General features: G+C 48.5%; 1 protein-coding gene across 1 annotated transcript in view; it reads right to left on the reverse strand.

Moving 5' to 3' along the window:
* megf11 (multiple EGF-like-domains 11) overlaps positions 1-23,185 on the reverse strand; it is a 555,378-nt gene that overhangs the window by 267,768 nt on the left and 264,425 nt on the right. Inside the window, 1 exon segment of the mRNA XM_046352068.1 lies at positions 19,880-19,982. Coding sequence (XP_046208024.1) covers positions 19,880-19,982 — 103 coding nt within the window.

A 23,185-nucleotide genomic window follows, 5' to 3' on the forward strand; every position in this document is an offset into this window, starting at 1 on the left:
AGAGACAGAGACACAACTAGGAGAGAGAGAGACAGCGACACAACTAGGAGAGAGAGACAGCGACACAACTAGGAGAGAGAGACAGCGACACAACTAGGAGAGAGAGAGACAGCGACACAACTAGGAGAGAGAGAGACAGCGACACAACTAGGAGAGAGAGAGACAGCGACACAACTAGGAGAGAGAGAGACAGCGACACAACTAGGAGAGAGAGAGAGACAGCAGATACACAACTAGGAGAGAGAGAGACAGCAGAGACACAACTAGGAGAGAGAGAGACAGCAGAGACACAACTATGAGAGAGAGAGAGACAGAGACACAACTAGGAGAGAGAGAGACAGCAGAGACACAACTAGGAGAGAGAGAGACAGCAGAGACACAACTAGGAGAGAGAGAGACAGAGACACAACTAGGAGAGAGAGAGACAGAGACACAACTAGGAGAGAGAGAGACAGAGACACAACTAGGAGAGAGAGAGAGACAGCGACACAACTAGGAGAGAGAGACAGCAGAGACACAACTAGGAGAGAGAGAGACAGAGACACAACTAGGAGAGAGAGAGACAGAGACACAACTAGGAGAGAGAGACAGAGACACAACTAGGAGAGAGAGAGACAGAGACACAACTAGGAGAGAGAGACAGCAGAGACACAACTAGGAGAGAGACAGCAGAGACACAACTAGGAGAGAGACAGCAGAGACACAACTAGGAGAGAGAGAGACAGAGACACAACTAGGAGAGAGAGAGACAGAGACACAACTAGAGAGAGACAGACAGAGACACAACTAGGAGAGAGAGAGACAGAGACACAACTAGGAGAGAGAGAGACAGCAGAGACACAACTAGGAGAGAGAGACAGCAGAGACACAACTAGGAGAGAGAGAGACAGCAGAGACACAACTAGGAGAGAGAGAGACAGCAGAGACACAACTAGGAGAGAGAGAGACAGCAGACACAACTAGGAGAGAGAGAGACAGCGACACAACTAGGAGAGAGAGACAGCGACACAACTAGGAGAGAGAGAGACAGCGACACAACTAGGAGAGAGAGAGACAGCGACACAACTAGGAGAGAGAGAGACAGCGACACAACTAGGAGAGAGAGAGAGACAGCGACACAACTAGGAGAGAGAGAGAGACAGCAGATACACAACTAGGAGAGAGAGAGACAGCAGAGACACAACTAGGAGAGAGAGAGACAGCAGAGACACAACTATGAGAGAGAGAGAGACAGAGACACAACTAGGAGAGAGAGACAGCAGAGACACAACTAGGAGAGAGAGAGACAGCAGAGACACAACTAGGAGAGAGAGAGACAGAGACACAACTAGGAGAGAGAGAGACAGAGACACAACTAGGAGAGAGAGAGACAGAGACACAACTAGGAGAGAGAGAGAGACAGCGACACAACTAGGAGAGAGAGACAGCAGAGACACAACTAGGAGAGAGAGAGACAGAGACACAACTAGGAGAGAGAGAGACAGAGACACAACTAGGAGAGAGAGACAGAGACACAACTAGGAGAGAGAGAGACAGAGACACAACTAGGAGAGAGAGACAGCAGAGACACAACTAGGAGAGAGACAGCAGAGACACAACTAGGAGAGAGACAGCAGAGACACAACTAGGAGAGAGAGAGACAGAGACACAACTAGGAGAGAGAGAGACAGAGACACAACTAGGAGAGAGACAGACAGAGACACAACTAGGAGAGAGAGACAGAGACACAACTAGGAGAGAGAGAGACAGCAGCGACACAACTAGGAGAGAGACAGCAGAGACACAACTAGGAGAGAGAGAGACAGCAGAGACACAACTAGGAGAGAGAGAGACAGCAGAGACACAACTAGGAGAGAGAGAGACAGCAGAGACACAACTAGGATAGAGAGACAGAGACACAACTAGGAGAGAGAGAGACAGCAGAGACACAACTAGGAGAGAGACAGCAGAGACACAACTAGGAGAGAGAGACAGAGACACAACTAGGAGAGCGAGAGACAGCAGAGACACAACTAGGAGAGAGACAGCAGAGACACAACTAGGAGAGAGAGAGACAGCAGAGACACAACTAGGAGAGAGACAGCAGAGACACAACTAGGAGAGAGAGACAGAGACCCAACTAGGAGAGCGAGAGACAGCAGAGACACAACTAGGAGAGAGAGACAGAGACACAACTAGGAGAGAGAGAGACAGAGACACAACTAGGAGAGAGAGAGACAGAGACACAACTAGGAGAGAGAGAGACAGAGACACAACTAGGAGAGAGAGAGACAGCAGAGACACAACTAGGAGAGAGAGAGAGACAGCGACACAACTAGGAGAGAGAGAGACAGCAGAGACACAACTAGGAGAGAGAGAGACAGAGACACAACTAGGAGAGAGAGACAGAGACACAACTAGGAGAGAGAGACAGAGACACAACTAGGAGAGAGAGAGACAGAGACACAACTAGGAGAGAGAGACAGCAGAGACACAACTAGGAGAGAGACAGCAGAGACACAACTAGGAGAGAGACAGCAGAGACACAACTAGGAGAGAGAGAGACAGAGACACAACTAGGAGAGAGACAGACAGAGACACAACTAGGAGAGAGACAGACAGAGACACAACTAGGAGAGAGAGACAGAGACACAACTAGGAGAGAGAGACAGAGACACAACTAGGAGAGAGAGAGACAGCAGAGACACAACTAGGAGAGAGAGACAGCAGAGACACAACTAGGAGAGAGAGAGACAGCAGAGACACAACTAGGAGAGAGAGAGACAGCAGAGACACAACTAGGAGAGAGACAGCAGAGACACAACTAGGATAGAGAGACAGAGACACAACTAGGAGAGAGAGAGACAGCAGAGACACAACTAGGAGAGAGACAGCAGAGACACAACTAGGAGAGAGAGACAGAGACACAACTAGGAGAGTGAGAGACAGCAGAGACACAACTAGGAGAGAGACAGCAGAGACACAACTAGGAGAGAGAGACAGCAGAGACACAACTAGGAGAGAGACAGCAGAGACACAACTAGGAGAGAGAGACAGAGACACAACTAGGAGAGCGAGAGACAGCAGAGACACAACTAGGAGAGCGAGAGACAGCAGAGACACAACTAGGAGAGAGAGAGACAGCGACACAACTAGGAGAGAGACAGCGACACAACTAGGAGAGAGACAGCAGAGACACAACTAGGAGAGAGACAGCAGAGACACAACTAGGAGAGAGACAGCAGAGACACAACTAGGAGAGAGACAGCAGAGACACAACTAGGATAGAGAGACAGAGACACAACTAGGAGAGAGACAGCGACACAACTAGGAGAGAGACAGCAGAGAAACAACTAGGAGAGAGAGAGACAGCAGAGACACAACTAGGAGAGAGACAGCAGAGACACAACTAGGATAGAGAGACAGAGACACAACTAGGAGAGAGAGAGACAGCGACACAACTAGGAGAGAGACAGCAGAGACACAACTAGGAGAGAGAGAGACAGCAGAGACACAACTAGGAGAGAGAGAGAGACAGCGACACAACTATGAGAGAGAGGGACAGCAGAGACAACTAGGAGAGAGAGAGACAGAGACACAACTAGGAGAGAGAGAGACAGCAGAGACACAACTAGAGAGAGAGAGACAGAGACACAACTAGGATAGAGAGACAGAGACACAACAAGGAGAGAGAGAGACAGCAGAGACACAACTAGGAGAGAGAGAGACAGACAGCAGAGACACAACTAGGATAGAGAGACAGAGACACAACAAGGAGAGAGAGAGAGACAGCAGAGACACAACTATGAGAGAGAGAGACAGAGACACAACTATGAGAGAGAGACAGAGACACAACTAGGAGAGAGACAGACAGCAGAGACACAACTAGGATAGAGAGAGACAGCAGAGACACAACTAGGAGAGAGACAGCAGAGACACAACTAGGAGAGAGAGAGACAGCAGAGACACAACTAGGAGAGAGAGACAGAGACACAACTATGAGAGAGAGAGAGACAGAGACACAACTAGGAGAGAGAGACAGCAGAGACACAACTAGGAGAGAGAGACAGCAGAGACACAACTAGGAGAGAGAGAGGCAGAGACACAACTAGGAGAGAGACAGCAGAGACACAACTAGGAGAGAGACCGACAGAGACACAACTAGGAGAGAGACAGCAGAGACACAACTAGGAGAGAGAGAGACAGCAGAGACACAACTAGGAGAGAGAGACAGAGACACAACTAGGAGAGAGAGAGACAGCAGAGACACAACTAGGAGAGAGAGACAGCAGAGACACAACTAGGAGAGAGAGACAGAGACACAACTAGGAGAGAGAGAGACAGCAGAGACACAACTAGGAGAGAGAGAGACAGCAGAGACACAACTAGGAGAGAGAGAGAGACAGCGACACAACTAGGAGAGAGAGAGACTGCAGAGACACAACTAGGAGAGAGAGACAGCAGAGACACAACTAGGAGAGAGAGACAGAGACACAACTAGAGAGAGAGAGACAGAGACACAACTAGGAGAGAGAGACAGCAGAGACACAACTAGGAGAGAGAGACAGCAGAGACACAACTAGGAGAGAGAGAGACAGCAGAGACACAACTAGGAGAGAGAGAGACAGAGACACAACTAGGAGAGAGAGAGACAGAGACACAACTAGGAGAGAGAGACAGCAGAGACACAACTAGGAGAGAGACAGACAGAGACACAACTAGGAGAGAGACAGCAGAGACACAACTAGGAGAGAGAGACAGCAGAGACACAACTAGGAGAGAGAGACAGAGACACAACTAGGAGAGAGAGAGACAGCAGAGACACAACTAGGAGAGAGAGACAGCAGAGACACAACTAGGAGAGAGAGACAGCAGAGACACAACTAGGAGAGAGAGAGACAGCAGAGACACAACTAGGAGAGAGAGACAGAGACACAACTAGGAGAGAGAGACAGAGACACAACTAGGAGAGAGAGAGACAGAGACACAACTAGGAGAGAGAGAGACAGAGACACAACAGAGACACAACTAGAGAGAGAGACAGACAGAGACACAACTAGAGAGAGAGAGACAGAGACACAACTAGGAGAGAGAGACAGAGACACAACTAGGGAGAGAGAGAGACACAACTAGGAGAGAGACAGAGACACAACTAGAGAGAGAGAGACAGCAGAGACACAACTAGGAGAGAGAGAGACAGAGACACAACTAGGAGAGAGAGAGACAGAGACACAACTAGGAGAGAGAGACAGCAGAGACACAACTAGGAGAGACAACTAGGAGAGAGACAGACAGAGACACAACTAGGAGAGAGAGACAGCAGAGACACAACTAGGAGAGAGACAGCAGAGACACAACTAGAGAGAGACAGCAGAGACACAACTAGGAGAGAGAGACAGCAGAGACACAACTAGGAGAGAGAGACAGCAGAGACACAACTAGGAGAGAGAGAGCAGAGACACAACTAGGAGAGAGAGAGACAGCAGAGACACAACTAGGAGAGAGAGACAGCAGAGACACAACTAGGAGAGAGAGAGACAGAGACACAACTAGGAGAGAGAGAGACAGCAGAGACACAACTAGGAGAGAGACAGACAGAGACACAACTAGGAGAGAGAGACAGCAGAGACACAACTAGGAGAGAGAGAGACAGCAGAGACACAACTAGGAGAGAGAGACAGAGACACAACTAGGAGAGAGAGAGACAGCAGAGACACAACTAGGGAGAGAGAGACAGCAGAGACACAACTAGGAGAGAGAGAGAGAGAGAGAGAGACACAACTAGGAGAGAGAGACAGCAGAGACACAACTAGAGAGAGAGAGAGACAGCAGAGACACAACTAGGAGAGAGAGAGACAGCAGAGACAACAACTAGGAGAGAGAGACAGCAGAGACACAACTAGGAGAGAGAGACAGAGACACAACTAGGAGAGAGAGAGACAGCAGAGACACAACTAGGGAGAGAGACAGCAGAGACACAACTAGGAGAGAGAGAGACAGCAGAGACACAACTAGGAGAGAGACAGCAGAGACACAACTAGGATAGAGAGACAGAGACACAACTAGGAGAGAGACAGAGACACAACTAGGAGAGAGAGACAGCAGAGACACAACTAGGAGAGAGACAGCAGAGACACAACTAGGAGAGAGAGAGAGACAGAGACACAACTAGAGAGAGAGAGACAGCAGAGACACAACTAGGAGAGAGGAGACAGCAGACACAACTAGAGAGAGAGAGAGACAGAGACACAACTAGGAGAGAGAGAGACAGCAGAGACACAACTAGGAGAGAGAGAGACAGAGACACAACAGACAGAGACACAACTAGGAGAGAGAGAGACAGCAGAGACACAACTAGGAGAGAGAGAGAGACAGCAGAGACACAACTAGAGACTCAACACGGAGAGAGAGAGACAGCAGAGACACAACTAGAGAGAGACAGAGACAGAGACAGAGACACAACTAGGAGAGAGACAGACAGCAGAGACACAACTAGGAGAGAGAGACAGCAGAGACACAACTAGGAGAGAGACAGCAGAGACACAACTAGGAGAGAGAGACAGCAGAGACACAACTAGGAGAGAGACAGACAGAGACACAACTAGGAGAGAGAGACAGCAGAGACACAACTAGGAGAGAGAGACAGCAGAGACACAACTAGGAGAGAGAGAGCAGAGACACAACTAGGAGAGAGACAGCAGAGACACAACTAGAGAGAGACAGACAGAGACACAACTAGGAGAGAGACAGCAGAGACACAACTAGGAGAGAGAGAGACAGAGAGACACAACTAGGAGAGAGAGACAGAGACACAACTAGGAGAGAGAGAGACAGCAGAGACACAACTAGGAGAGAGAGACAGCAGAGACACAACTAGGAGAGAGACACAGAGACACAACTAGGAGAGAGAGACAGCAGAGACACAACTAGGAGAGAGAGAGACAGCAGAGACACAACTAGGAGAGAGAGAGAGACAGACACAACTAGGAGAGAGAGAGAGCAGAGACACAACTAGGAGAGAGAGACAGCAGAGACACAACTAGGAGAGAGAGACAGAGACACAACTAGGAGAGAGAGAGACAGAGACACAACTAGGAGAGAGAGAGAGACAGAGACACAACTAGGAGAGAGAGACAGCAGAGACACAACTAGGAGAGAGAGACAGACAGAGACACAACTAGGAGAGAGAGACAGCAGAGACACAACTAGGAGAGAGAGAGAGACACAGAGACACAACTAGGAGAGAGAGAGACAGAGACACAACTAGGAGAGAGAGACAGCAGAGACACAACTAGGAGAGAGAGAGACAGAGACACAACTAGGAGCAGAGACACAACTAGAGAGAGACAGCAGAGACACAACTAGGAGAGAGACAGCAGAGACACAACTAGGAGAGAGAGACAGCAGAGACACAACTAGGAGAGAGAGAGACAGCAGAGACACAACTAGGAGAGAGAGACAGCAGAGACACAACTAGGAGAGAGAGAGCAGACAGAGACACAACTAGGAGAGAGAGAGACAGCAGAGACACAACTAGGAGAGAGAGACAGCAGAGACACAACTAGGAGAGACAGAGACACAACTAGGAGAGAGACAGACAGAGACACAACTAGGAGAGAGAGAGACAGAGACACAACTAGGAGAGAGAGAGACAGCAGAGACACAACTAGAGAGAGAGAGACAGAGACACAACTAGGAGAGAGAGACAGCAGAGACACAACTAGGAGAGAGACAGACACAACAGACAGAGACACAACTAGGAGAGAGAGAGACACAGAGACACAACTAGGAGAGAGAGACAGCAGAGACACAACTAGGAGAGAGAGAGACAGCAGAGACACAACTAGGAGAGAGAGACAGCAGAGACACAACTAGGAGAGAGAGAGACAGCAGAGACACAACTAGGAGAGAGAGCAGAGACACAACAGAGACACAACTAGAGAGAGAGACAGCAGAGACACAACTAGGAGAGAGAGACAGCAGAGACACAACTAGGAGAGAGAGAGACAGCAGAGACACAACTAGGAGAGAGAGACAGCAGAGACACAACTAGGAGAGAGAGACAGCAGAGACACAACTAGGAGAGAGAGACAGCAGAGACACAACTAGGAGAGAGAGACAGCAGAGACACAACTAGGAGAGAGAGAGACAGCAGAGACACAACTAGGAGAGAGAGAGACAGCAGAGACACAACTAGGAGAGAGAGAGACAGAGACACAACTAGGAGAGAGAGAGACAGAGACACAACTAGGAGAGAGAGACAGCAGAGACACAACTAGGAGAGAGACAGAGACAGAGACACAACTAGAGAGAGAGACAGCAGAGACACAACTAGGAGAGAGAGAGACAGAGACACAACTAGGAGAGAGAGACAGCAGAGACACAACTAGGAGAGAGACAGACAGAGACACAACTAGGAGAGAGACAGCAGAGACACAACTAGGAGAGAGAGAGACAGCAGAGACACAACTAGGAGAGAGAGAGACAGCAGAGACACAACTAGGAGAGAGAGACAGAGACACAACTAGGAGAGAGAGAGACAGAGACACAACTAGGAGAGAGAGACAGCAGAGACACAACTAGGAGAGAGAGAGACAGAGACACAACTAGGAGAGAGAGACAGCAGAGACACAACTAGGAGAGAGACAGCAGAGACACAACTAGAGAGAGAGAGACAGAGACACAACTAGGAGAGAGAGAGACAGCAGAGACACAACTAGAGAGAGAGAGACAGCAGAGACACAACAGAGAGAGACAGAGACACAACTAGGAGAGAGAGACAGCAGAGACACAACTAGGAGAGAGAGAGACAGAGACACAACTAGGAGAGAGAGACAGCAGAGACACAACTAGGAGAGAGAGAGACAGCAGAGACACAACTAGAGAGAGACAGCAGAGACACAACTAGGAGAGAGAGACAGCAGAGACACAACTAGGAGAGAGAGACAGCAGAGACACAACTAGGAGAGAGAGACAGCAGAGACACAACTAGGAGAGAGAGACAGAGACACAACTAGGAGAGAGAGACAGAGACACAACTAGGAGAGAGAGAGACAGCAGAGACACAACTAGGAGAGAGAGAGACAGCAGAGACACAACTAGGAGAGAGAGAGACAGAGACACAACTAGGAGAGAGAGAGAGAGACAGAGACACAACTAGGAGAGAGAGAGACAGAGACACAACTAGCAGAGAGGAGAGAGAGACAGCAGAGACACAACTAGGAGAGAGAGACAGCAGAGACACAACTAGGAGAGAGAGAGACAGCAGAGACACAACTAGGAGAGAGACAGACAGAGACACAACTAGGAGAGAGAGACAGCAGAGACACAACTAGGAGAGAGACAGCAGAGACACAACTAGGAGAGAGAGACAGCAGAGACACAACTAGGAGAGAGAGACAGCAGAGACACAACTAGGAGAGAGAGAGACAGCAGAGACACAACTAGGAGAGAGAGACAGCAGAGACACAACTAGGAGAGAGAGACAGCAGAGACACAACTAGAGAGAGAGAGACAGCAGAGACACAACTAGGAGAGAGAGACAGCAGAGACACAACTAGGAGAGAGAGAGACAGCAGAGACACAACTAGGAGAGAGAGACACAGAGACACAACTAGGAGAGAGAGACACAGAGACACAACTAGGAGAGAGAGAGAGACAGCAGAGACACAACTAGGAGAGAGAGACAGCAGAGACACAACTAGGAGAGAGAGAGACAGCAGAGACACAACTAGGAGAGAGAGACAGAGACACAACTAGGAGAGAGAGACAGAGACACAACTAGGAGAGAGAGACAGCAGAGACACAACTAGGAGAGAGAGACAGCAGAGACACAACTAGGGAGAGAGAGACAGCAGAGACACAACTAGGAGAGAGAGAGACAGCAGAGACACAACTAGGAGAGAGAGAGACAGAGACACAACTAGAAGAGAGAGACAGAGAAGAGAGAGACAGAGACACAACTAGAAGAGAGAGACAGAGACACAACTAGGAGAGAGAGAGACAGAGACACAACTAGGAGAGAGAGAGACAGAGACACAACTAGGAGAGAGAGAGACAGCAGAGACACAACTAGGAGAGAGACAGCAGAGACACAACTAGGAGAGAGAGAGACAGAGACACAACTAGAGAGAGAGACAGAGACACAACTAGGAGAGAGAGACAGCAGAGACACAACTAGGAGAGAGAGAGACAGCAGAGACACAACTAGGAGAGAGAGAGACAGAGACACAACTAGGGAGAGAGAGACTGCAGAGACACAACTAGGAGAGAGAGACAGCAGAGACACAACTAGGAGAGAGAGAGACAGCAGAGACACAACTAGAGAGAGAGAGACAGAGACACAACAGACAGACACAACTAGGAGAGAGAGAGACAGCAGAGACACAACTAGGAGAGAGACAGCAGAGACACAACTAGGAGAGAGAGAGACAGAGACACAACTAGGAGAGAGAGACAGAGACACAACTAGGAGAGAGAGACAGCAGAGACACAACTAGGAGAGAGAGAGACAGCAGAGACACAACTAGGAGAGAGAGAGAGACAGCGACACAACTAGGAGAGAGAGACAGCAGAGACACAACTAGGAGAGAGAGACAGCAGAGACACAACTAGGAGAGAGAGAGACAGCAGAGACACAACTAGGAGAGAGAGACAGCAGAGACACAACTAGGAGAGAGAGACAGCAGAGACACAACTAGGAGAGAGAGAGACAGAGACACAACTAGGAGAGAGAGACAGCAGAGACACAACTAGGAGAGAGACAGACAGAGACACAACTAGGAGAGAGACAGCAGAGACACAACTAGGAGAGAGAGAGACAGCAGAGACACAACTAGGAGAGAGAGACAGCAGAGACACAACTAGGAGAGAGAGACAGCAGAGACACAACTAGGAGAGAGAGAGACAGAGACACAACTAGGAGAGAGAGACAGCAGAGACACAACTAGGAGAGAGAGAGACAGCAGAGACACAACTAGGAGAGAGAGACAGAGACACAACTAGGAGAGAGAGAGACAGAGACACAACTAGGAGAGAGAGAGACAGCAGAGACACAACTAGGAGAGAGAGAGACAGCGACACAACTAGGAGAGAGAGACAGCAGAGACACAACTAGGAGAGAGAGACAGAGACACAACTAGGAGAGAGAGACAGAGACACAACTAGGAGAGAGAGACAGAGACACAACTAGGAGAGAGAGACAGCAGAGACACAACTAGGAGAGAGAGACAGCAGAGACACAACTAGGAGAGAGAGACAGACAGAGACACAACTAGAGAGAGAGAGACAGAGACACAACTAGAGAGAGAGACAGAGACACAACTAGAGAGAGAGAGACAGAGACACAACAGACAGAGACACAACTAGGAGAGAGAGACAGCAGAGACACAACTAGGAGAGAGAGAGACAGCAGAGACACAACTAGGAGAGAGAGACAGCAGAGACACAACTAGGAGAGAGAGAGACAGACACAGAGACACAACTAGGAGAGAGACAGACAGAGACACAACTAGGAGAGAGACAGCAGAGACACAACTAGGAGAGAGAGACAGCAGAGACACAACTAGGAGAGAGAGACAGCAGAGACACAACTAGGAGAGAGAGACAGCAGAGACACAACTAGGAGAGAGAGACAGCAGAGACACAACTAGGAGAGAGAGACAGCAGAGACACAACTAGACAGAGACACAACTAGAGAGAGACAGCAGAGACACAACTAGGAGAGAGAGACAGCAGAGACACAACTAGGAGAGAGAGAGAGAGACACAACTAGGAGAGGAGAGAGAGACAGCAGAGACACAACTAGGAGAGAGAGACAGCAGAGACACAACTAGGAGAGAGAGACAGCAGAGACACAACTAGGAGAGAGAGAGAGAGAGACACAACTAGAGAGAGAGAGACAGCAGAGACACAACTAGGAGAGAGAGACAGCAGAGACACAACTAGGAGAGAGAGACAGCAGAGACACAACTAGGGAGAGAGAGACAGCAGAGACACAACTAGAGAGAGAGACAGAGAGAGAGAGAGACAGAGACACAACTAGGAGAGAGAGAGACAGCAGAGACACAACTAGGAGAGAGAGAGAGACAGCGACACAACTAGGAGAGAGAGAGACTGCAGAGACACAACTAGGGAGAGAGAGACAGCAGAGACACAACTAGGGAGAGAGAGACAGAGACACAACTAGGAGAGAGAGAGACAGAGACACAACTAGGAGAGAGAGACAGCAGAGACACAACTAGGAGAGAGAGACAGCAAAGACACAACTAGGAGAGAGAGACAGCAGAGACACAACTAGGAGAGAGAGAGACAGAGACACAACTAGAGAGAGAGACAGCAGGGACACAACTAGGAGAGAGACAGCAGAGACACAACTAGGAGAGAGAGAGACAGCAGAGACACAACTAGGAGAGAGAGACAGAGACACAACTAGGAGAGAGAGAGACAGCAGAGACACAACTAGGAGAGAGAGACAGCAGAGACACAACTAGGAGAGAGAGCAGAGACACAACTAGGAGAGAGAGACAGAGACACAACTAGGAGAGAGAGAGACAGAGACACAACTAGGAGAGAGAGAGACAGAGACACAACTAGGAGAGAGAGAGAGAGACAGCAGAGACACAACTAGGAGAGAGAGACAGACAGAGACACAACTAGGAGAGAGAGACAGCAGAGACACAACTAGGAGAGAGAGACAGAGACACAACTAGGAGAGAGAGACAGAGACACAACTAGGAGAGAGAGACAGAGACACAACTAGGAGAGAGAGACAGCAGAGACACAACTAGGAGAGAGAGACAGCAGAGACACAACTAGGAGAGAGAGACAGCAGAGACACAACTAGGAGAGAGAGACAGCAGAGACACAACTAGGAGAGAGAGACAGCAGAGACACAACTAGGAGAGAGAGAGACAGCAGAGACACAACTAGGAGAGAGAGAGACAGCAGAGACACAACTAGGAGAGAGAGAGACAGAGACACAACTAGAAGAGAGAGACAGAGACACAACTAGAAGAGAGAGAGACAGAGACACAACTAGGAGAGAGAGACAGAGACACAACTAGGAGAGAGAGAGACAGCAGAGACACAACTAGAGAGAGAGACAGACAGAGACACAACTAGGAGAGAGAGACAGCAGAGACACAACTAGGAGAGAGAGACAGCAGAGACACAACTAGGAGAGAGAGACAGAGACACAACTAGGAGAGAGAGACAGCAGAGACACAACTAGGAGAGAGAGACAGCAGAGACACAACTAGAGAGAGAGACAGCAGAGACACAACTAGGAGAGAGAGACAGCAGAGACACAACTAGGAGAGAGAGAGACAGAGACACAACTAGGAGAGAGAGACAGCAGGGACACAACTAGGAGAGAGACAGCAGAGACACAACTAGGAGAGAGAGAGACAGCAGAGACACAACTAGGAGAGAGAGACAGCAGAGACACAACTAGGAGAGAGAGAGACAGAGACACAACTAGGAGAGAGAGACAGCAGAGACACAACTAGGAGAGAGAGACAGCAGAGACACAACTAGGAGAGAGAGAGACAGCAGAGACACAACTAGGAGAGAGAGACAGCAGAGACACAACTAGGAGAGAGAGAGACAGAGACACAACTAGGAGAGAGAGAGAGAGACAGCAGAGACACAACTAGGAGAGAGAGAGAGACAGCGACACAACTAGGAGAGAGAGAGACAGCAGAGACACAACTAGGAGAGAGAGACAGAGACACAACTAGGAGAGAGAGACAGAGACACAACTAGGAGAGAGAGACAGAGACACAACTAGGAGAGAGAGACAGAGACACAACTAGGAGAGAGAGACAGCAGAGACACAACTAGGAGAGAGAGACAGCAGAGACACAACTAGGAGAGAGAGACAGCAGAGACACAACTAGGAGAGAGAGACAGCAGAGACACAACTAGGAGAGAGAGAGACAGAGACACAACTAGAAGAGAGAGACAGAGACACAACTAGAAGAGAGAGACAGAGACACAACTAGAAGAGAGAGACAGAGACACAACTAGGAGAGAGAGAGACAGAGACACAACTAGGAGAGAGAGAGACAGCAGAGACACAACTAGGAGAGAGACAGCAGAGACACAACTAGGAGAGAGAGAGACAGAGACACAACTAGGAGAGAGAGACAGAGACACAACTAGGAGAGAGAGACAGCAGAGACACAACTAGGAGAGAGAGAGAGACAGCGACACAACTAGGAGAGAGAGAGAGACAGCGACACAACTAGGAGAGAGAGAGACTGCAGAGACACAACTAGGAGAGAGAGACAGCAGAGACACAACTAGGAGAGAGAGAGACAGCAGAGACACAACTAGAAGAGAGAGACAGAGACACAACTAGGAGAGAGAGAGACAGAGACACAACTAGGAGAGAGAGAGACAGAGACACAACTAGGAGAGAGAGACAGCAGAGACACAACTAGGAGAGAGACAGCAGAGACACAACTAGGAGAGAGAGAGACAGAGACACAACTAGGAGAGAGAGACAGAGACACAACTAGGAGAGAGAGACAGCAGAGACACAACTAGGAGAGAGAGAGAGACAGAGACACAACTAGGAGAGAGAGAGACAGCAGAGACACAACTAGGAGAGAGAGAGACAGCAGAGACACAACTAGGAGAGAGAGACAGCAGAGACACAACTAGGAGAGAGAGACAGCAGAGACACAACTAGGAGAGAGAGACAGCAGAGACACAACTAGAGAGAGAGACAGCAGAGACACAACTAGGAGAGAGACAGAGACACAACTAGGAGAGAGAGACAGCAGGGACACAACTAGAGAGAGAGAGACAGCAGAGACACAACTAGGAGAGAGAGACAGACAGAGACACAACTAGGAGAGAGAGAGACAGCAGAGACACAACTAGGGAGAGAGAGACAGCAGAGACACAACTAGGAGAGAGAGACAGCAGAGACACAACTAGGAGAGAGAGACAGCAGAGACACAACTAGGAGAGAGAGAGACAGCAGAGACACAACTAGGAGAGAGAGACAGAGACACAACTAGGAGAGAGAGAGACAGAGACACAACTAGGAGAGAGAGAGACAGCAGAGACACAACTAGGAGAGAGAGAGAGACAGCGACACAACTAGGAGAGAGAGACAGCAGAGACACAACTAGGAGAGAGAGACAGAGACACAACTAGGAGAGAGAGACAGAGACACAACTAGGAGAGAGAGACAGAGACACAACTAGGAGAGAGAGACAGCAGAGACACAACTAGGAGAGAGAGACAGCAGAGACACAACTAGGAGAGAGAGACAGCAGAGACACAACTAGGAGAGAGAGAGACAGAGACACAACTAGAAGAGAGAGACAGAGACACAACTAGAAGAGAGAGACAGAGACACAACAGCAGAGACAGAGACACAACTAGGAGAGAGAGAGACAGCAGAGACACAACTAGGAGAGAGAGAGACAGCAGAGACACAACTAGGAGAGAGAGACAGCAGAGACACAACTAGGAGAGAGAGAGACAGAGACACAACTAGGAGAGAGAGACAGCAGAGACACAACTAGGAGAGAGACAGACAGAGACACAACTAGGAGAGAGACAGACACAACAGAGACACAACTAGGAGAGAGAGAGACAGAGACACAACTAGGAGAGAGAGACAGCAGAGACACAACTAGGAGAGAGAGACAGCAGAGACACAACTAGGAGAGAGAGACAGCAGAGACACAACTAGGAGAGAGAGACAGCAGAGACACAACTAGGAGAGAGAGAGACAGAGACACAACTAGGAGAGAGAGACAGCAGGGACACAACTAGGAGAGAGAGAGAGACACAACTAGGAGAGAGAGAGAGAGACACAACTAGAGAGAGAGAGACAGCAGAGACACAACTAGGAGAGAGAGAGACAGCAGAGAGAGAGAGACAGCAGAGACACAACTAGGAGAGAGAGACAGCAGAGACACAACTAGGAGAGAGAGAGACAGCAGAGACACAACTAGGAGAGAGAGACAGAGACACAACTAGGAGAGAGAGAGACAGAGACACAACTAGGAGAGAGAGAGACAGCAGAGACACAACTAGAGAGAGAGAGAGACAGCGACACAACTAGGAGAGAGAGAGACAGAGACACAACTAGGAGAGAGAGACAGAGACACAACTAGGAGAGAGAGACAGAGACACAACTAGGAGAGAGAGACAGAGACACAACTAGGAGAGAGAGACAGCAGAGACACAACTAGGAGAGAGAGACAGCAGAGACACAACTAGGAGAGAGAGACAGCAGAGACACAACTAGGAGAGAGAGAGACAGAGACACAACTAGAAGAGAGAGACAGAGACACAACTAGAAGAGAGAGACAGAGACACAACTAGAAGAGAGAGACAGAGACACAACTAGGAGAGAGAGAGACAGCAGAGACACAACTAGGAGAGAGAGAGACAGCAGAGACACAACTAGGAGAGAGAGAGACAGCAGAGACACAACTAGGAGAGAGAGAGACAGAGACACAACTAGGAGAGAGAGACAGCAGAGACACAACTAGGAGAGAGACAGACAGAGAGAGAGAGACAGCAGAGACACAACTAGGAGAGAGAGAGACAGCAGAGACACAACTAGGAGAGAGAGACAGCAGAGACACAACTAGGAGAGAGAGAGACAGCAGAGACACAACTAGGAGAGAGAGAGACAGAGACACAACTAGGAGAGAGAGACAGCAGAGACACAACTAGGAGAGAGAGAGACAGAGACACAACTAGGAGAGAGAGAGACAGAGACACAACTAGGAGAGAGACAGCAGAGACACAACTAGGAGAGAGAGACAGCAGAGACACAACTAGGAGAGAGAGAGAGAGACACAACTAGGAGAGAGAGAGAGAGACACAACTAGGAGAGAGAGAGAGAGACACAACTAGGAGAGAGAGACAGCAGAGACACAACTAGGAGAGAGAGACAGCAGAGACACAACTAGGAGAGAGAGAGAGAGAGAGAGACACAACTAGGAGAGAGAGAGACAGCAGAGACACAACTAGGAGAGAGAGACAGCAGAGACACAACTAGGAGAGAGAGACAGCAGAGACACAACTAGGAGAGAGAGACAGCAGAGACACAACTAGGAGAGAGAGAGACAGAGACACAACTAGGAGAGAGAGACAGAGACACAACTAGGAGAGAGAGAGACAGCAGAGACACAACTAGGAGAGAGAGAGAGACAGCGACACAACTAGGAGAGAGAGAGACTGCAGAGACACAACTAGGAGAGAGAGACAGCAGAGACACAACTAGGAGAGAGAGACAGAGACACAACTAGGAGAGAGAGAGACAGAGACACAACTAGGAGAGAGAGACAGCAGAGACACAACTAGGAGAGAGAGAGACAGCAAAGACACAACTAGGAGAGAGAGACAGCAGAGACACAACTAGGAGAGAGAGAGACAGAGACACAACTAGGAGAGAGAGACAGCAGGGACACAACTAGGAGAGAGACAGCAGAGACACAACTAGGAGAGAGAGAGACAGCAGAGACACAACTAGGAGAGAGAGACAGAGACACAACTAGGAGAGAGAGAGACAGCAGAGACACAACTAGGAGAGAGAGACAGCAGAGACACAACTAGGAGAGAGAGACAGCAGAGACACAACTAGGAGAGAGAGAGACAGCAGAGACACAACTAGGAGAGAGAGACAGAGACACAACTAGGAGAGAGAGAGACAGAGACACAACTAGACAGAGACACAACTAGGAGAGAGAGAGAGAGACAGCAGAGACACAACTAGGAGAGAGAGAGAGACAGCGACACAACTAGGAGAGAGAGAGACAGCAGAGACACAACTAGGAGAGAGAGACAGAGACACAACTAGGAGAGAGAGACAGAGACACAACTAGGGGAGAGAGACAGAGACACAACTAGGAGAGAGAGACAGCAGAGACACAACTAGGAGAGAGAGACAGCAGAGACACAACTAGGAGAGAGAGACAGCAGAGACACAACTAGGAGAGAGACAGCAGAGACACAACTAGGAGAGAGAGACAGCAGAGACACAACTAGGAGAGAGAGAGACAGAGACACAACTAGAAGAGAGAGACAGAGACACAACTAGGAGAGAGAGACAGAGACACAACTAGGAGAGAGAGAGACAGAGACACAACTAGGAGAGAGAGAGACAGAGACACAACTAGGAGAGAGAGAGACAGAGACACAACTAGGAGAGAGAGAGAGACAGAGACACAACTAGGAGAGAGAGAGACAGAGACACAACTAGGAGAGAGAGACAGAGACACAACTAGGAGAGAGAGACAGCAGAGACACAACTAGGAGAGAGACAGACAGAGACACAACTAGGAGAGAGAGAGACAGAGACACAACTAGGAGAGAGAGAGACAGCAGAGACACAACTAGGAGAGAGAGAGACAGCAGAGACACAACTAGGAGAGAGACAGCAGAGACACAACTAGGAGAGAGAGAGACAGAGACACAACTAGGAGAGAGAGACAGCAGAGACACAACTAGGAGAGAGAGAGACAGCAGAGACACAACTAGGAGAGAGACAGCAGAGACACAACTAGGAGAGAGAGAGACAGCAGAGACACAACTAGGAGAGAGAGAGACAGCAGAGACACAACTAGGAGAGAGACAGCAGAGACACAACTAGGATAGAGAGACAGAGACACAACTAGGATAGAGAGACAGAGACACAACTAGGAGAGAGAGAGACAGAGACACAACTAGGAGAGAGAGACAGAGACACAACTAGGAGAGAGAGAGACAGCAGAGACACAACTAGGAGAGAGACAGCAGAGACACAACTAGGATAGAGAGACAGAGACACAACTAGGAGAGAGAGAGACAGCGACACAACTAGGAGAGAGAGAGACAGCGACACAACTAGGAGAGAGACAGCAGAGACACAACTAGGAGAGAGAGAGACAGCAGAGACACAACTAGGATAGAGAGACAGAGACACAACTAGGAGAGAGAGAGAGAGACAGCGACACAACTAGGAGAGAGACAGCAGAGACACAACTAGGAGAGAGAGAGACAGCAGAGACACAACTAGGAGAGAGACAGCAGAGACACAACTAGGATAGAGAGACAGCGACAACTAGGAGAGAGAGAGACAGCGACACAACTAGGAGAGAGACAGCAGAGACACAACTAGGAGAGAGAGAGAGAGACAGCAGAGACACAACTAGGAGAGAGAGAGAGACAGCGACACAACTAGGAGAGAGAGGGACAGCAGAGACAACTAGGAGAGAGAGAGACAGAGACACAACTAGGAGAGAGAGAGACAGCAGAGACACAACTAGGAGAGAGAGAGACAGAGACACAACTAGGAGAGAGAGAGACAGAGACACAACAAGGAGAGAGAGAGACAGCAGAGATACCATAGTACTGACCTGTCTCTCTGTATCCTACCATAGTACTGACCTGTCTCTCTGTATCCTACCATAGCACTGACCTGTCTCTCTGTATCCTACCATAGCACTGACCTGTCTCTCTGTATCCTACCATAGTACTGACCTGTCTCTCTGTATCCTACCATAGCACTGACCTGTCTCTCTGTATCCTACCATAGCACTGACCTGTCTCTCTGTATCCTACCATAGTACTGACCTGTCTCTCTGTATCCTACCACAGTACTGACCTGTCTCTCTGTATCCTACCATAGTACTGACCTGTCTCTCTGTATCCTACCACAGTACTGACCTGTCTCTCTGTATCCTACCACAGTACTGACCTGTCTCTCTGTATCCTACCATAGTACTGACCTGTCTCTCTGTATCCTACCACAGTACTGACCTGTCTCTCTGTATCCTACCCCAGTACTGACCTGTCTCTCTGTATCCTACCATAGTACTGACCTGTCTCTCTGTATCCTACCACAGTACTGACCTGTCTCTCTGTATCCTACCATAGTACTGACCTGTCCATCCAGCGAGGCAGCGACAGAAGCCGGTGACGTGGTCACAGCCATCGCCATGACTACAGTCACAACGCCCACGACACTCCAGACCGTACATTCCATCCTGACAACAACAACAACATCAATATAAACAACAGCAACATCACATTGTTTCACCTATCAAAATAATCATATTTCAGGCAGATATACAGTGGCCAGTAGCTTTTAAAATTTAGTGACAGAAGCAGGAGAAGAAGATAATGGAAACAAAGAAGAAGAAAGAGGAGGAGAGGAAAAACAAAGGAAATGAAGAAGAAGGAGAAGAACACAGAGGAAAGAAAGAACAAGGAGGAGGAGGAGAAGAAGAAGAACAAAGGAAATGAAGAAGAAGGAGAAGAAGAACAAAGGAAATTAAGAAGAAGGAGGAGAAGAACACAAAGGAAAGAAAGAACAAGGAGGAGGAGGAGAAGAACACAAAGGAACGAAAGAACAAGGAGGAGGAGAAGAAGAACACAAAGGAAAGAAAGAACAAGGAGGAGGAGGAGAAGAAGAACACAGAGGAAAGAAAAAACAAGGAGGAGAAGAAGAACAAAGGAAATGAAGGAGGAGAAGAAGAACAAAGGAAATTAAGGAGGAGAAGAACACAAAGGAAAGAAAGAACAAGGAGGAGGAGGAGAAGAACACAAAGGAACGAAAGAACAAGGAGGAGGAGAAGAAGAACAAAGGAAAGAAAGAACAAGGAGGAGGAGGAGAAGAAGAACACAGAGGAAAGAAAAAACAAGGAGGAGGAGAAGAAGAACAAAGGAAATGAAGAAGGAGGAGAAGAAGAACACAAAGGAAAGAAAGAACAAGGAGGAGGAGGAGAAGAAGAACACAAAAAATATAAACAAAAATATAAACTCAAAACGTAAAATGTTGGTCCCATGAGCTGAAATAAAAAGAACCAAAAGCTTATTTCTCTCAAATGTTTTTGGCACAAATGTTTTTCCATCTCGTTTAGTGAGCATTTTCTCCTTTGCCAAGATAATCCATCAACCTGACAGGTGTGGAATATCAAGAAGCTGATTAAACAGCATGATCATTACACAGGTGCACCTTGTGCTGGGGACAATAAAAGGCATATCAAGAAGCTGATTAAACAGCATGGTCATTACACAGGTGCACCTTGTGCTGGGGACAATAAAAGGCATATCAAGAAGCTGATTAAACAGCATGGTCATTACACAGGTGCACCTTGTGCTGGGGACAATAAAAGGCATATCAAGAAGCTGATTAAACAGCATGATCATTACACAGGTGCACCTTGTGCTGGGGACAATAAAAGGCATATCAAGAAGCTGATTAAACAGCATGATCATTACACAGGTGCACCTTGTGCTGGGGACAATAAAAGGCATATCAAGAAGCTGATTAAACAGCATGATCATTACACAGGTGCACCTTGTGCTGGGGACAATAAAAGGCATATCAAGAAGCTGATTAAACAGCATGGTCATTACACAGGTGCACCTTGTGCTGGGGACAATAAAAGGCATATCAAGAAGCTGATTAAACAGCATGATCATTACACAGGTGCACCTTGTGCTGGGGACAATAAAAGGCATATCAAGAAGCTGATTAAACAGCATGGTCATTACACAGGTGCACCTTGTGCTGGGGACAATAAAAGGCATATCAAGAAGCTGATTAAACAGCATTATCATTACACAGGTGCACCTTGTGCTGGGGACAATAAAAGGCATATCAAGAAGCTGATTAAACAGCATGGTCATTACACAGGTGCACCTTGTGCTGGGGACAATAAAAGGCATATCAAGAAGCTGATTAAACAGCATGATCATTACACAGGTGCACCTTGTGCTGGGGACAATAAAAGGCATATCAAGAAGCTGATTAAACAGCATGGTCATTACACAGGTGCACTTTGTGCTGGGGACAATAAAAGGCATATCAAGAAGCTGATTAAACAGCATGATCATTACACAGGTGCACCTTGTGCTGGGGACAATAAATGGCCACTCTAAAATGTGCAGTTTTGTCAGACAGCACAATGTCACAGATGTCTCATGTTTTGAGGGAGTGTGCAGTTGGCTGTATTCCTGCAGTAATGTCCACCACAGCTGTTGCCAGAGACTTTAATGTTCATTTATCTGCTAGACCCCGCGTCCAATGACGTTTTAGAGAATTTGTCAGTACGTGCAACCGGCCTCACAACCGCAGACAATGTGTAACCACGACAACCCAACTGACTGATTTCCTTACATGAACTGCAACTCAGTAAAATCGTTGAAAATGTTGCAAATTGCGTTTATATTTTTGTTCAGCATAGTTGTGACAGAGACACTCACAGTATAGGATGGGAGGCAGGGATAGGGTCAGGATTAGGGTCATGGGTCAGTACTTACAGGACATGGGTAGAAGGCAGGGTTAGGGTCAGGATTAGGGTCAGGGGTCAGTAATTACAGGACAGGGTAGGGGACAGGGTTAGGGTCAGGGGTCAGTACTTACAGGACAGGGTAGGAGGCAGGGTTAGGGTCAGGATTAGGGTCAGGTGTCAGTATTTACAGGACAGGGTAGGAGGCAGGGTTAGGGTCAGGGTAAGGGTCAGGTTTAGGGTAGGGGTCGGTATTTACAGGACAGGGTAGCAGGCAGGGTTTAGGGTCAGGATTAGGGTCAGGTTTAGGGTAGGGGTCAGAATTTACAGGACAGGGTAGGAGACAGGGTTAAGGTCAGGTTTAGGGTCAGGATTAGGGTCAGGGGTCAGTACTTACAGCATAGGATAGGATAGGAGGCAGGGTTAGAGTCAGGATTAGGGTCAGGGGTCAGTATTTACAGGACAGGATAGGAGGCAGGGTTAGGGTCAGGATTAGGGTCAGGGGTCAGTACTTACAGGACAGGATAGGAGGCAGGGTTAGGGTCAGGATTAGGATCATGGGTCAGTACTTACAGGATAGGAGGCAGGGTTAGGGTCAGGATTAGGTTCACGGTCAGGGGTCAGTATTTACAGGACAGGATAGGAGGCAGGGTTAGGGTCAGGATTAGGTTCACGGTCAGGGGTCAGTACTTACAGGACAGGATAGGAGGCAGGGTTAGGGTCAGGATTAGGGTCAGGATTAGGGTCAGGGGTCAGTACTTACAGGACAGGATAGGAGGCAGGGTTAGAGTCAGGATTAGGGTCAGGGGTCAGTATTTACAGGACAGGATAGGAGGCAGGGTTAGGGTCAGGATTAGGGTCAGGGGTCAGTAATTACAGGACAGGATAGGAGGCAGGGTTAGGATCAGGATTAGGGTCAGGATTAGGGTCAGGGGTCAGTACTTACAGGACAG

Source organism: Oncorhynchus gorbuscha, linkage group LG06 (genome assembly GCF_021184085.1).
Source record: "Oncorhynchus gorbuscha isolate QuinsamMale2020 ecotype Even-year linkage group LG06, OgorEven_v1.0, whole genome shotgun sequence".
Classification (NCBI taxonomy): Eukaryota; Metazoa; Chordata; class Actinopteri; order Salmoniformes; family Salmonidae; genus Oncorhynchus; species Oncorhynchus gorbuscha.